Source organism: Vitis riparia, chromosome 11 (assembly GCF_004353265.1).
Source record: "Vitis riparia cultivar Riparia Gloire de Montpellier isolate 1030 chromosome 11, EGFV_Vit.rip_1.0, whole genome shotgun sequence".
NCBI classification, from domain to species: Eukaryota; Viridiplantae; Streptophyta; class Magnoliopsida; order Vitales; family Vitaceae; genus Vitis; species Vitis riparia.
The window spans coordinates 8,965,818-8,982,265 of record NC_048441.1 but is presented as its reverse complement, the minus strand read 5'-3'; the positions used below and the strand labels follow the sequence as shown (position 1 = coordinate 8,982,265).

Genomic DNA, 16,448 nt, shown 5'->3' with positions numbered 1-16,448 from the left:
AATGTATATTTACTCATTTTAGATGAAAACAAGAAGTTGAAAATTATATAGATTGTGTTTGAGTTTGGTTTAAAAATATTTTTCTACTTTTTATCTTTTTATTTTTTATTTTTATTTTCTTTATGGTCTCTTTTTTAAAATAAGTTTAATTAAAAAAATGAAAATTATTTTTAAAAATGAAAATTGAAAACCTTGTTTAGTACTATTTTTTCATATGAAAATAATAACAAGACTCAAAAAAGTTTGATCCTAAGTCATACACTTTATTTAACTCTCACATTGAAATTTCAATACTTTCTATAGTAATGATATTTAGAGAAAAAAAATTGACCTTAAGTCATCCACCATTTTCTCAACCAAATCATTGTAAACATGATTAACACACTTACGTGAACACATAACTTAGAGGGATATGAAATTTGTGTTACTATATAAGGGTATTACACCAACTGTACAATGAAAATGTATTAAATGTACAAGGGTGTATAAAGTTACTCTTTGGGAAAGATTTCAATCAATTATGAACCACTCCATTTTATTTTCCTTGTTATCTACATATTATACACTCATGTCATACACTTTATTTAACTTTTACTTAAAAATTTTAATACTTTTCCTAGTAATGATGTTGAGGGAAAAAAATTGACCTTAAGCCATCTAATATTTTTTCAACCAAACAATTAGAAACATGGTTAACACACCAATATAGAAATATGGTTAACACACCTATGTGGACACATAATTTAGAAGATATATGAAATTTGTACCATTGTACAAGGGTATTACAATAACTATACAAGGATGTTATACTAACTGTACAAGGGGAATATATTAAATGTACAAGGGTGTATAAGGCTACCATTTGTAAAAAATTTCAATCAATTCTAATCACTCCTTTATTTTCCTTATCACTCAATGATTGTATACCCATGTCATACACTTTATTTAACTCTCATATGGAAATTCCAATGTTTTCCCCAATAATGATGTTTGGGGAAAAAATTTGACCATAAGTCATCTATCATTTTCTTAACCAAATGATTAAAAACATACTTAACACACCTACATAGACACATAACTTAGGAGAAATATAAAATTTGCACCACTATATAATATTACAATAATTGTACAAGGAAAATGTGTCAAGTGTACAAGGGTGTACAACACTCTTAATAGGTTTTGTACGATTTTTAAACAACTTAAACTTGATATTAGAACACTTATCGATGGTATTTTTATTTTTTTTATTTTTTATTTTTACCAAACTATGCCATTAAGACCAATGAGAAATAATGTACAACATATTTATTATTTTGTAAGTAAGAAACAAAAAAAAAATTTGTTAAGGTATTTAAAAAATATTTATTATATATTCTATAAGTTTGAAAAAAACAATTTAATGATGTCTAATTTGCAAATTAGAACAAATAAAGATTACTAATATTTTATATTTTATGAGATGTTTAAAAATTGTTTAATATATATGACAAATAATGTAAATTTGAAATAAAGAATAATATTTATTATATATTATGTAAGTTTGCAAAAAAAGAATAATATTTGATAAGGTATTTAAAAATTATTTACTTCAAAAATGCATTCAACAATAATAATTTTTATCCATTTATCTTTCATGTTCAATTTATTGGAGAAAAAGGATTGGTAAATCATTCAACTTGGTCCCACTAATAAATAGGTGAGAGAATGGTGAAAAAGTCAAAGAGAGAATAAGAAAGGTAGAAGTGACCAGTTGTTTTTTCATTTAATAGTTAAATGTTGTAAAACAAAGACAAATATAATGCAAATCAAAGTAGAGATAAAATATATCTTACTTTGATATATAATATGGAAGAAGGAATCAAAGAAGAGAATTGAGAAAGTGAAAGAAAGAGAGAGAGAGAGAGAATGAGAGGAAGAGCTTTCTTTCTTTCTCGGGATGCTTTTACATGGAGGGGTAAGAAGCCTTTTATAGGCTTCATAATATGAACTCCCATTACTCATCTTAAAGATGAGTAAATGGAGTTCATAATGACCATCAATGTGGTCATTCATTGCTCTTTATTTACAACACTCCCCCTTGAATGACCACCATATTAAAAGAATATGCCTCATTAAAACCTTGCTAGTAAAAAACCCTATAGGAAAAACCTAGCGAAGGAAAAAGAGTACAATATTCTTTTCTTGGTATATTAGGACTGTTTCATTAAAAACCTTGCCAGTAAAACCCAGTAGGACAAAACCTGGACGAAGGAAAAAAGAGTACAGTACCCTAACACCCTTTTACAAGCATACTCCCCCTCATGTCGATATCCTTGAGTTGACGCATTCCAATCCTGTGTATTAACTTCTTGAATGTTGAGGTTGGCAATGATTTTGTGAATAAATCTGCTAGATTATCACTTGAGCGTATTTGTTGCACATCAATTTCACCACTCTTCTGGAGTTCATGTGTATAAAAGAATTTTGGTGAAATGTGTTTAGTTCTATCTCCTTTAATATAACCCCCTGTTATTTGTGCAATGCATGCAGCATTATCTTCAAATAATGTTGTCGGGTCACCTTTGATAGAGGAAAGTCCACATGATTCCCGAATATGCTGGATCATAGATCTTAGCCATATACATTCACGACTTGCTTCATGAATTGCCAGTATTTCTGAATGATTTGATGATGTGGCTACCATTGTTTGTTTGACAGATCTCCATGAAATAGCAGTACCATTGCAATTAAACACATATCCTGTTTGTGACCTGCCTTTATGTGGATCTGAAAGATATCCTGCATCTGCATATCCAAGCAATTGTTGCTTTGATTCCCTTGAGTAAACTAAACCCATATCAGTAGTTCCGCGAAGATAACGCAATATATGTTTGATACCATTCCAATGTCTTCGAGTTGGAGCGGAACTGTATCTTGCTAATAAATTGACAGAAAAAGCAATGTCTGGACGTGTACAATTGGCAAGATACATAAGTGCACCAATAGCACTAAGATATGGTACTTCAGGACCAAGTAACTCTTCATCCTTTTCGCAAGGACGAAATGGGTCCTTTTTCACATCAAGTGATCGAACAACCATTGGAGAACTTAAAGGATGCGCTTTATCCATATAAAAACGCCTCAAAACTTTCTTAATGTATGTTGATTGATGTACTAAAACTCCATTTGGAAAATGCTCGATCTGCAGGCCGAGACAAAATTTTGTTTTTCCAAGATCTTTCATCTCAAATTCCTTTTTCAAGTAATTTGTTGTTTTTGTGAGCTCTTCAGGAGTTCCAACAAGATTTAAGTCATCAACATACACTGCAATAATTGGAAATCCAGTTTCTGATTTCTTAATGAAGATGCATGGGCATATAGGGTTATTCACATACCCTTCTTTTAGCAAGTATTCGCTAAGGCGATTGTACCACATGCGTCCAGATTGCTTTAATCCATACAACGATCGTTGTAACTTGATTGAGTACATGCTACGAGGCTTTGTATTATTTGCATCAGGCAATTTAAATCCTTCGGGGATTTTCATGTATATATCATTATCCATGGATCCGTATAAATATGCTGTAATAACATCCATGAGACGCATATCCAGTCCTTCTGAGACTGCCAAACTAATTAAGAAACGAAATGTGATTGCGTCCATGACGGGAGAATATGTTTCCTCGTAGTCAATACCAGGTCTCTGCGAGAAACCTTGTGCTACTAATCGCGCTTTATATCTTATGATCTCATTATTCTCATTGCGCTTTCGTACAAATACCCATTTGTACCCAACAGGCTTTACATCTTCAGGTGTTTGGACTACAGGTCCGAAAACTTCTCGTTTTGTTAATGAGTTTAATTCTGCCTGTATAGCTTCTTTCCATTTTGGCCAATCATTTCTATGTCGACATTCTTCCACATTTCGTGGTTCGAGATCTTCATCATTTCTTATGATATCAGAGGCCACTTGGAAAGCAAAAATATTGTTAATAACAATATTATTTCGATCCCATTTTTCTCCCGTTTGTACATAACTTATTGAGATCTCACAATTTTCAGGTACCTGTGCCTCTTCAGGGGCTTCTCGTTCAATATGTGGATCTTCAGGGGTTTCTTGTTCAATATGTGCCTCTTCGGGGGCTTTTTGTTCAATATGTACCTCTTCAGGGGCTTTCTGCATTATTTGTGCCTCTTCTAGGGCTATAGATTTATCAATTTTAAACTGATCAGTCATTTTGATGGTCTCTTCTAGAGTGCCAAGTTTTTCTTGGGTTCTCCTCTTCCTGGGAGTTACATCCTTTGAGCCGACAGGTCTACCACGCTTCAGGCGTATCTTAGATTCATTTGTTAACTGTCCTACAGGGACATCAATCCGTGCTGGAGTATTTGCAGCTGGGATATGTGACTTTGTCACTTTCTTTGTATCAATGAATGCATCTGGTAATTGATTTGCAAGATTTTGCAAATGAATGATCCTTTGAACTTCTAGTTCACATTGATTTGTACGAGGATCAAGATGGGTCATAGTAGATGCCTTCCAACTAATTTCTCGTCGTTCTTCAGGAATCGACTTTTCTCTCCCTAATGATGGGAAAACACTCTCATTAAAATGACAATCCGCAAAGCGGCCTGTAAAAACATCGCCTGTCAAAGGTTCAAGATATCTTATGATAGATGGAGAATCAAAACCTACATAAACCCCAAGTCTTCGTTGGGAACCCATTTTAGTGCGTTGTGTAGGTGCAATTGGTACATATACTGCACAACCAAAGATTCGTAAGTGAGAGATATTTGGTTGTTTTCCAAGCACAAGTTGTGAAGGAGAGTATTCATGGTAAGTTGTAGGTCGAATACGGACTAAAGCTGCAGCATGCATAATAGCATGTCCCCAGGCGGAAGTAGGTAATTTGGTTTTCATTAGTAATGGTCGAGCTATTAATTGGAGACGTTTGATGAAGGATTCTGCTAAACCATTCTGGGTATGAGTATGAGCAACAGGATGTTCAATATTTATCCCTACTGACATGCAATAGTCAATGAATGTTTGAGAAGTAAATTCGCCAGCATTATCAAGACGTATTGTCTTAATTGGATAATCTGGAAATTGTGCTCGTAATCTGATTATTTGTGCAAGAAGTCTAGCAAAGGCTACGTTACGTGTAGAAAGGAGACAAACATGTGACCATCTAGTAGAAGCATCTATTAAGATCATAAAATAACGGAATGGTCCACATGGTGGATGGATAGGCCCACATATGTCCCCATGTATTCTTTCTAAAAAGATTGGTGACTCAGATATGACTTTAGTAAAAGATGGTCTGATTATTAATTTACCTTGTGAGCAGGTAGCACATGAGTATTCATTGGGCGAAAGAATCTTCTGGTTCTTTAGTGGATGCCCATGTGAGTGTTCGATTATTCGACGCATCATTGAAGACCCTGGGTGACCTAGCCTGTCATGCCAAAGGACAAAAACTTTTGGGTCGTTGAACTTCTGGTTCACGACAACATATGATTCAATAGGCTTTATAGTTGTATGATACAACCCAGAGGAGAAAGCCGGGAGTTTTTCCATTATAAGCTTCTGGCCAGATATAATGGAAGTAATGTAAAGATATTCTACATTATCTTCATTCATAGTTTCAATATGATATCCATTTCTGCGGATATCTTTAAAACTGAGCAAATTTCTTCTGGATTTGCTAGAATATAATGCGTCATTTATATGGAATCTAGTTCCATTTGGCAACGTTATGTTTGCTCTTCCAGAGCCTTCAACTAAGTTTGTAGTACCAGATATGGTACTTACATTAGCTTTAATTAATGTCAATTCGAGAAAATATCTTTTATCTCGAAGAATTGTGTGCGTGGTCGCACAGTCTGCGAGACATACATCATCCTCATTCATCTTGAGACCAAATAACACATGGATTTCAGATATAATAAAAAAAAACAGGGCATAATGTAAATAACAAAGTAAATCAGATGTAAATATAAGACATAATAATATATTATTTTATATATAAAGTAACATCAATCAATGTTAATTTTTTCATCATTTATCAAATGGTCTGTTTTTTCATTGGGACCTCCAAAGAAATCAATGTCATAGTAGGTTAGGTCCAATCCATCACCATCGGTAAAGTTCATCTCTATCTCTTTTCCTTTAGCTTTTATTGATGCTTGGTAAAGGTCGACCAAATGTTTGGGCGTACGACAGGTACGCGACCAATGCCCCTTCATACCACATCTATAACAATTATTCTCATGGTTCTTAGGAGGTTTATCTTGTAAACGCTTCCCATTTTCTTGAATTGTCTCAGTATTGTTCCACTTCTGGTGGTGCAATGAGGCTTTCATTTTCTGAGAATTATTACTATAAGAACCATGGTATCGGGGATTTCTTCCACGACCACGACCACGTCCTCGTCCTCGTCCACGTCCACGAGCTTGGGACGATATTGCATTCACTTCAGGGAATGGTTCAGATCCAGTTGGACGAGACTGGTGATTTCTCATCAAAAGCTCATTATTTTGTTCAGCAACAAGAAGACATGATATTAATTCAGAATATTTTGTAAATCTACGTTCTCGATATTGCTGCTGCAGGAGCACATTCGAGGCATGAAACGTAGTAAAAGTTTTCTCTAACATGTCTTCCTCTGTGATTTTTTCTCCACATAGCTTTAATTGAGAGCTGATTTTGAAAAGTGCAGAGTTGTATTCACTAACAGTTTTAAAATCTTGCAACCTTAGGTGCATCCAATCATATCGAGCTTTTGGGAGAATCACAGTTTTCTGGTGGTCATATCTTTCCTTCAAATTACTCCATAGAGTAAAAGGGTCCTTTACCGTAAGATACTCATTTTTTAAACCTTCATGGAGGTGATGGCGAAGGAAAATCAATGCTTTTGCGCGATCCTGCAGGGATGCTTGATTTCCTTGTTTGATCGTAGCTCCAAGGTTCATTGCATCAAGATGTAATTCAGCATCAAGGATCCAAGATAGATAGTTCTTTCCCGAAATGTCAAGTGCCACAAATTCGAGTTTTGTGATATTCGACATTGTCAAATAACTTTAGAGCAATTCGTGCTGATAACGTGTTGTAAAACAAAGACAAATATAATGCAAATCAAAGTAGAGATAAAATATATCTTACTTTGATATATAATATGGAAGAAGGAATCAAAGAAGAGAATTGAGAAAGTGAAAGAAAGAGAGAGAGAGAGAGAATGAGAGGAAGAGCTTTCTTTCTTTCTCGGGATGCTTTTACATGGAGGGGTAAGAAGCCTTTTATAGGCTTCATAATATGAACTCCCATTACTCATCTTAAAGATGAGTAAATGGAGTTCATAATGACCATCAATGTGGTCATTCATTGCTCTTTATTTACAACATTAAAGGTATTTTAGGAATTTTTTAAAGACAATATCTTTCATCTCAATTTCTACTCTTTCATTGGGTTTTAAGTTTAATTGTAAGTTATATGAGGACCTTATCTCGATTATTCAACCCAATTGGGATAGAAACACAATTCTCCCTATTTAGATTAGGGAAAATTGATTTAAGGTTTTTTTTTTTTAATAGAGTTAACAATAAAATACAAACTAACAAACTTTTAAGAGAAAGAAAAAAAAAATCAAATAGCAAAACTCAATATTTTTTCTCTCTCTTCTTTTGTCCTATTAACAACCAAACATGATTCAATTAATTGAATTAAACTATTAAACTAATAAAAAGAGCCGATCCAACTTGGTTGTTAGTTTTCCGTATTGCATTTGCTTTTACGGATGAGGAAATTGAATTAAAATTGTACTTAGCATAACAGACAAAGAAATGAATATAGTCAGGGAGTAGAGGAAAAGTTTAGATTATATTTATGACATTAAAAATCAACCTAATTCAATCTGGTTGTTAGTTGTTCCGTACTGCAGTTGATTTTTATGCATAAGAAATATTGGACGGTCCAATATAATATAATATCAGTTGATATATAGCTTTCAGTTAGGTTGGAAGCTGGACAATTGCAATTGCCAAGTCAAGGTTAGTGGCAAGGGCGGCTCCATCATTCACAATTTGCCTGCCATTACCTCCCTTTTGCTTGGAGTTTTCCTATCAAGCAGTACATTTATTGTTGTTTATAGTGTGAAAGGGATTATGCAAATATCATTTCATATAAGCTGAAGGAAATTTCATGAAAAAAAAAAAATAGCATTTATTATTTATACTATGAAGGCAACCATAGAAATTAATATCATTTCATAAAGTTAAACAAATTTAAGGCAAAAAGGAATTTATTGCCTATCACATTAAAGAAAATGATAGAATTAAGGGAAGAAAATTTAGTCTATGTTTAGTTTTTGGAAAATTTGAAAAAAAAAAAAAAAAAAAAGTGGAAAGAAAGAAAATAAATAAATAAAAATAAAAAATAAATTATTTTTATATGTTTTCTTAAATTCGATAAACTTATTTTTCTCCATTGTATTAAGATTAAATAATTTTAAAATATATAAATTTCTAATTAATTTTAAGTATATTCTATTTTTTTTTATATTTTTCATGGTGAAATCAAACATGAAAAAATAATTTTTTTTAATATTTTTTTTCTTTCCTTATTATTTTTCAGGAACCTTAAAAATGTAAGAGTTTTAAGTTTTAAGTTGATTTCTTTTTCTTTTTTTTTAGTCCTTTTATTTTTAGGAAATATAAATAATTTTAAAAATATGTAAGATTTTTTTTTTCATTTGATAATATAATCATATTTTTATAAATAATGAACATAATACTTTGAGACTTTGAATTAATGTATATTTAAATACTTATCCTCCTAAATAATATTTATAAAAATTGAATGTAGTTCTCAAGAAAAGACAGAATTAAAATAAATTGTTAATTTTTATTTTTTTTATTTACTTGAAATCCAACTATTTTCCAAAATTTTGAGGGAGTGAGTACATAGAATGATTCATTTTTCTTCTACTCATAATTCATTTTGGAGATTCAAATGAATGAAAATTAGATAGTATAGTCCATTTTCAAATTTCACAAGTTGAAGAAAAAAAAGTTATGATGAGAAGAAAGATGTATCGTCAAGTTCATCATTTAATAGGCACACCGCCACACATCCTCATTCATCTTGAAAAATGAACTTAGAGATGAGATTTTGGAAGTGTACAGTGTGATACGTGTGAGTGGTGTGTATTGGTACATTAAGATGGATAAAGATGGAAATAAAATGGAGAGAAAGAAAGAGAGAGGAGGAAAAATAGAACATGCTGCTGAATGGTATAGGGTAACCGGCCCCATGACTTAGCAATACGCAATTACTGAAAAGCTCCAACCCTCCTCCCAACCATGAGCCATTAATGTCTTAAGAGAATCAGGCCATCACTACAGCTGTGCCATTCTCCCTAGCAAATGCCCTACGCGTTCTCAACTTGGAGGACACTTTTTGGTCAATTTCGGTGACGTTCATACTTTGCCTAGAGACAAAATATTGATCAATATTACAAGCTAACCGATAGAGACTGATTAAGAGCTTTAACTGTATTTGGATGCCCACTTAGTTTTTGGAGCTATAAGTAGGTGCATTGGAGTTGGGAAAAATAAAGGCCAGAGTTTGGGAGACTTGCAACCAAGTTTCACAAATACAGGGGCTTAATCAAGTTATTTCATTATCCAATTATTTTATTATAAGGCAATTCCAACCTCTTAACCTCTCGATCTCTTTCCTTCTCTCTGCTGCTTCTATCTGGGAATTGTTTCCTTCCCTTTCCTCTCTTTCTTTTTCTTGTATTTGGCTTCTTCTACTATTTTGGGATACAATATCTCGGATCTTTCTGTTCCCAAACTGAAACTTTTCCTCATCAAAAGCCTGTACAGATAGAGAAGAGTTTGCACATAGATTAAGAAAGGAATAATTTTGTCGGAAAAATGGTTGCTCGTGCCGTGTTGTCTGCTTGGCCATGGGAGAACTTGGGCACCTTCAAGGTATGCCTATATGATTTGAAGCCCACTTGTTTTTATTTTTAATTGATTTTCTCTTCTCTATTTCAGCTGATGTGGGCTAATATGTTTTTCTTTCAAATATTTTTGTATGCACAGTATCTGTTGTATGGACCTTTTATTGGAAAATTGTTATACTCGAAGTTTCATGAGGATGCCCAAACGGATACATGGTGCCTGCACATTCTCATCCTATGTGCACTTAGAGGTTTCATTCACCAGTTATGGTGCTCTTACAGCAACATGCTTTTCTTCACCCGAAACCGCAGAATTCAGAAACAAGGGGTTGATTTCAAGCAGATTGACAGAGAATGGGACTGGTACTTGTTCTTCTGAATAGAGTCCAGATTTTTCCTGGTCTCTTACATGGGTTTCCCCGTACCATGACTCTGGTATTTATTTCATTTTTCTAATTTCCCATTTTTTACAGGGACAACTTCATACTTCTTCAAGCTCTCATTGCTTCAGTGGCCTTCTACATCTTTCCATTCCTTGCTGATATACCTGTATGGAATACAAGAGGCGTTATTGCTGCTCTGATACTCCACATTGGGGTTTCAGAGCCTCTCTACTATTGGGTACACCGACGCTTCCATGGAAACTATCTTTTTACCCGCTACCATTCACTGCACCATGCGTCTACAGTCACACAGTCCTTTACAGGTGAAAGGAATAAAAACCCATCTGCCCATTTAATTTCTTCTTCTTCTCACCTCACAACTCATTCAAGGACGGCAAAATTTCTTGTTTGTTTATTCAATCCTTTTTTGATTTTGTTTACTGCAGCCGGGAGCGCAACGTTTTTGGAGCATCTGATATTAAGTGCGGTTGTTGGAATTCCAATACTGGGTTCTTCGCTCATGGGATTTGGATCCATCAGCATGATATACGGATATGTCCTCATCTTTGATTTTCTCAGATGCTTGGGGCACTCCAATGTTGAAGTTGTTCCTCATGCCATGTTCCATGCCTTTCCCTTCCTCAAGTACCTCATCTACACACCTACGTAAGCTCTCTTTCTTCCTCTTGGATTTTTTATTTTGATGATTTTACGTTGGTTGAAGCCTTTTTCTCCTTAGATATCTTATCTACAACCAAACGTAATCTAATCATCTATCCCACACACAACATATACCGTAGATTCCTAGAGGCTAACGGAACTCACACTATTGGATCACATGCCTGCAGTACTTTGAGGCATTCATGTATGCACCCCCATCTATAGCTGGTCCATCCAATGCATATTATATATATTTCCGTATCCTGGTTTCTAATGGGGAGGCTCATTTAAAGCCCCAACAGTCTCACATATAAGGTCAGGTTTCACCACTGCACCTGTCTCTACAGTAAATGAGGAACTAACATAGAGTTGAATAAGGTTAATCCTTAGATTCTTTCTTTGTTTATAGCATTTACTTTCACTTGTACTAGGGGGTCATCTCCCCTCCTACGTAAACAGTTCGATGGCAAGTTGGATTCACCTGCTTCTGTCGTCTTAAATTGCATATTTGTTCTAGGAAAAAAGACACTGGCAAAGGTAATCCTTTCTCAGAAATTCTTGGAAACTATTCTCTCGTGACTCACTGCGTGGGGCCTCCCCCGTCTTCATCCCCAATGAACACGTGTCTTGAAATTTTCTGGATAACAAGCATTGTTATTAATTAGTTTTATTTTCTAGCTCCCACCTAATTAATATTACGACTTTGGTGTTAATGGAAATGGACGTCTATCTTAGTAAAAATTTAGAAAAACAAAGTTGGCGGTAACTTGTAACGATAGTATTTACACCAGGATGTTTTCTGCCTCAAAGCAATTATTGATTTGTCTTCTTTTGGTGGAGCGAACATACAGATACCACAGCCTGCACCACACTGAGATGGGAACCAACTTCTGCCTTTTCATGCCCCTCTTTGATGCACTTGGGAACACCATGAACTGCAAATCATGGGAGCTACACAAGAAGATAACCTCTGATACAGGTTGGTTTTAAGGTTACTTATGTAAAACAAAGGAAATTAATGGGTTCCCTTGCTAGCTCCTTCAATTCCCTTTCTGGCTGATCAATTTTTTAAGGCTCACTAATAGGGATTGGGGTGGTAGGGCTATTTGAAATTATTACAGGAAAACTTGGGACCATTTTTTTTTTTTTTCTTTTTGTGATAAGCCCATAAATATTTAAAACTGCTATTCAAGCATACATGAAGGTGAAGATTTAGGTCTGTTTGACATCCGGAAAATTAAAAACCATTATTTTATTTTTAAAAACAAAAAATATTGTATTTTTAGAAAATATTTTTTTAATGTTGTTTTAAAAAATAATTATATAAATATAAAAATATGACAAATAGAACATTATATATAAAAGTAATTTTTAAAATATATTTAAAAACATAGAAAATATATTAAAAATATTTTAGTTTCTCAAATTGTTTTACAAAACATTTGAAAAAAATTATTTTTGAAAACTGTCATCAAACATCATCGTGATGTCCAGTGGCATATGTGGCATATGTGTTATACTGATTCAAGACCCCACATAGAAATGAATGATTTAAGATTAAGACTCTATGTAGCTGAAATTATAAGAACCACCCAAGGAGTTTCCAAAGGGTCAGTATTTATTACGGCACTGCATATATAGAAATGGCAAAGATCAATCACCATCCTTCATCTCAAATGCACGGTTCCAGAAATTTCTAACTAATCAATAGAAAATGACCAATGGGCTAAATCCACATTAATGCAGGAAAATATGGAAGAGTACCGGATTTTGTGTTTCTGGCTCATGTGGTGGATGTAATATCAGCACTGCATGTGCCTTTCGTTTTCCGATCTTTTGGATCATTGCCATTTGCAACAAGGATCTTCTTGCTGCCATTGTGGCCTCAGGCTTTCGTTATAATGCTACTGATGTGGGCTTGGTCCAAGACATTCCTTGTCACTTTCTACAATCTAAGAGGCAGGTTGCACCAGACATGGGCTGTTCCTAGGTTCGGTTTTCAGGTATTTTATTATTAATTTTTTATGTTAGCTTACTATAATTACATTTTAGACTTTAGCTAAGTTATGAATAGTCATTAATGAAATAAGCTGGATTTACCTGTTGCAGTATTTCCTACCATTTGCTACAGAGGGCATCAACAATCAAATAGAGCAGGCCATTTTAAGGGCTGATAGGCTAGGCGTCAAGGTCATTAGCCTTGCTGCATTAAATAAGGTTGGTATCCCTTTTCTGTTTTACTCGGGCATCACTATTACTACAACTGTCTCATTTCATTTGCTGCAAACTCGATGAGCACAATGGACAGCTAGCTGCACATGGGAAGCTGTGGAAACCAAAAAGCAAACAAAAAATGAAAAACAAATAACATGAAAACAAACAAACAAACTCTAAGAAAGAACGATTTTTATCTGAATAGTTTTTGCCAACATACTTCTGGAAAAAGCTTAGTGACATGTGATCCATTTGTTAAAGCCATTTACCATTAACAGCATTAATCTTGATCTGATTTTTGTTGCCTTTATGGCCTTTATTGCCTGATCAAATGCTTTAATTCTGAAATTATAGAAGCAACAAAATGGTTGTATATAGCAATAACAATGACTGCGTGTTCTTTAAAAATTCAAGGTCTCTGCAGAAGCTAATTTTCAGAAAAGCAAAAATGTAACATGGGAAGGTCCACATAGGCATTGATACATGCAAGGTTTATCACATCATCCATGTTCTTCATTAATGTTATGTGGACCCTTCGATTCATTTATAACACTGCTTGGAAAGTTACATAAGCTCATTGGTTGTAAGGATCAGCCCGTGATCCGTTCAACCAACACGTTGGTGTGGCTTCTGACTCTGTTAGGCTTATCATGTCCACGCTACAAATGAAGAACAAGGTGGTTGTTGGAGCATCCTAAATATTGTCAGGGAAACAGGTACAATAAATGAGAAACAAAGGATTTGAAACAACTTAACTTCCTGTATTAGCTAAGCTCCACTCTTCCACAGGGCGCCCAAATCTTCAGCTTGCCCAGCATAGGAATGCAGTTTTTTCTTTCCGCTTTGTCAAACGGACCCTAAAGCCTCTGCCCAACTGGTAGAATTGATCAAGTTCCCTAACCCTTAATAGAGTCATTGAATTAATAATCTGAATCACTGTTTCCTCTCTGAAAATTGACTTAAATAAGCTAATGATACCACTTTTGGTGGATCCATGAATATTTTTTTGACAGTTTTTTGTTAATGTATGTTTTGTTCAGAATGAAGCTTTGAATGGGGGTGGAACCCTCTTTGTTGACAAGCACCCCAATCTTAAAGTTCGAGTGGTCCATGGGAACACCTTGACAGCTGCAGTTATCCTTCATGAGATCCCTCAAGGTGTCAAAGAGGTGTTCTTAACAGGAGCTACTTCAAAGCTGGGAAGAGCAATTGCCCTGTACCTTTGTCAACGAAAAGTACGAGTTCTGGTAAGTGTCGCCGTGCTCAATCATATTTTTTTTCAACCCCAACGCATGCACTTGGTGGGAATGTCTCAAAATGATGAAGAGAAGGAAATTGAATGTAGGCTATTACTGTTCTTAATTGCATGTTGCTAATTTGTTGAGGAACACCGCAGATGTTGACTCTATCAACGGAAAGGTTCCAAAAGATTCAGAGGGAAGCCCCGGTCGAATTTCAAAACTACCTAGTCCAAGTGACCAAGTACCAAGCTGCCCAAAACTGTAAGGTATGCAGATATTTATTCCACAGGCAGTTGTAAGCCAAAATCATCTTTCATGGAAAATACTGAACGATTAAGTACGGCCACTTGAAAAAACAGAAAAAAATAAATAAATAAATAAAATAAAATCTATGACCTTAAATGCATGCATGATTACCACAAAGAACTGTCTATAACTAGTGCTTGTGGCCATAATTGGCTGGAGGCGCACGACCACATCTGCCTTCTCTAAAAGGGACATCCTATTTGTTTTTTTTTTTTTTTCAAAAATTCTCATCATTTGTTAATTTGTGTTCGACAAAGGAACACAAGGGCAGTTCTCTTCTGGCTCCACCATTGGAAACCTCTCCAAAATGGAACCAAATTTAAAGTCTTTTTAATATCTTTTGGAAGAAGGATGAGATCTGCAGAATTCAAAACTGATATTAACATGAAAATGAGGTCTAGTGTTGGAATTTGAAGTATTTGTGGTGTCCGATAATGATAAACTGGATGAAATGATAGACGTGGATTGTGGGCAAGTGGATCACACCAAGACAGCAGAACTGGGCCCCATCAGGTGCACATTTTCATCAATTCGTGGTCCCTCCCATTCTGCCCTTCAGAAGAGACTGCACCTATGGCGACCTTGCTGCCTTAAAATTACCTGAAGATGTCCAAGGGCTTGGGAGCTGTGAGGTGAGCCTTCCTCATCTCCATTTCTTTTTCATCTCTATCCTTGCTTAATTCTTTGGTATCTTATTTTCCTTACATACAAAGCATTCTTGAATTAGTCTTCTCTACAAGTATCTCTGAACTTAGCTTTAGCAAATGGCTAACCTGCTGGGGGTTGTTGAAACAGTATACCATGGAAAGAGGAGTAGTCCACGCGTGTCATGCGGGCGGCGTGGTCCATCTCTTGGAAGGTTGGACTCACCATGAAGTTGGGGCTCTGGACGTGGACAGAATCGATGTGGTTTGGAAAGCTGCATTAAAACATGGGCTGAAGCCAGTGAATGAGGCCATGGAACAAAATCCTCAATAAAACAACACAAAAAATAATCTTATATTGGAAAGATGATGAAGCCTTTGGTTGTAACAAGTCCATTGTTTTTGCTTTGTTATCATTTTTTATTTTTACTTTTATAGGTGAGCAAACAAAAAAGTGGTTTAGTTTGCAATTCACTTCAAGTGTCGTCGTATAATTGTACTAGTTGATTCATACCTTAATGAAGCAAAGCTACCATCCTATTCTTCCTTCGCTTCTATTTCCTAACGTCTCTCCCTCTCCCTCTCCCTCTCTCTCTCTCTCTCTCAAGCAAAAGATAAACATATTAAAAATGAAAATGTTGACAAATTTTAGTCAGTCCATGACTCAAGACTTTTCCAATGAAGCACGGAAAAGAAACTCCTTGCATAGACAGGCAGTTTGTATGATCATCAGATTAAAACAAGAATTGAAAGGACTGTTACCTAACACAACAAATTTTCTAAGTTGCTCGAAAAATCTTCTGAATTATAATCAAAAACAAAATTCCATAATGAAGGCTGATTCATTAATAAGTATGAACATGATGACTTTGATAGACCTAGGATGTCGTTTTGTTTACACATCATCATCATATGGTTGGGCTAAGAATTGTCTGCTTAATGATCATGTCCCCAACCTGCTAATTTCTTTCTCATTTATGATGGCGTGGAAAATTTTAAACATACCTTCAAAGTCTTGTAATGGATTTGATGGATTTAAGTTATCAAAGTTAAAAT

At 34.8% G+C, this 16,448-nt stretch overlaps 1 protein-coding gene across 1 annotated transcript; it reads left to right on the top strand.

Moving 5' to 3' along the window:
- The first annotated feature begins 9,583 nt into the window (after positions 1-9,583).
- Positions 9,584-15,949, top strand: LOC117925113 (very-long-chain aldehyde decarbonylase CER3). Its single transcript, XM_034843979.1, has 11 exons — positions 9,584-9,972; positions 10,087-10,307; positions 10,418-10,650; positions 10,774-10,993; positions 11,839-11,966; positions 12,734-12,990; positions 13,097-13,204; positions 14,242-14,448; positions 14,598-14,708; positions 15,207-15,380; positions 15,544-15,949. Exons 1-11 carry the CDS (start codon positions 9,916-9,918, stop codon positions 15,724-15,726), a joined length of 1,899 nt encoding a protein of 632 aa, XP_034699870.1. The 5' UTR covers positions 9,584-9,915; the 3' UTR covers positions 15,727-15,949.
- The last annotated feature ends 499 nt before the right edge of the window (positions 15,950-16,448 follow it).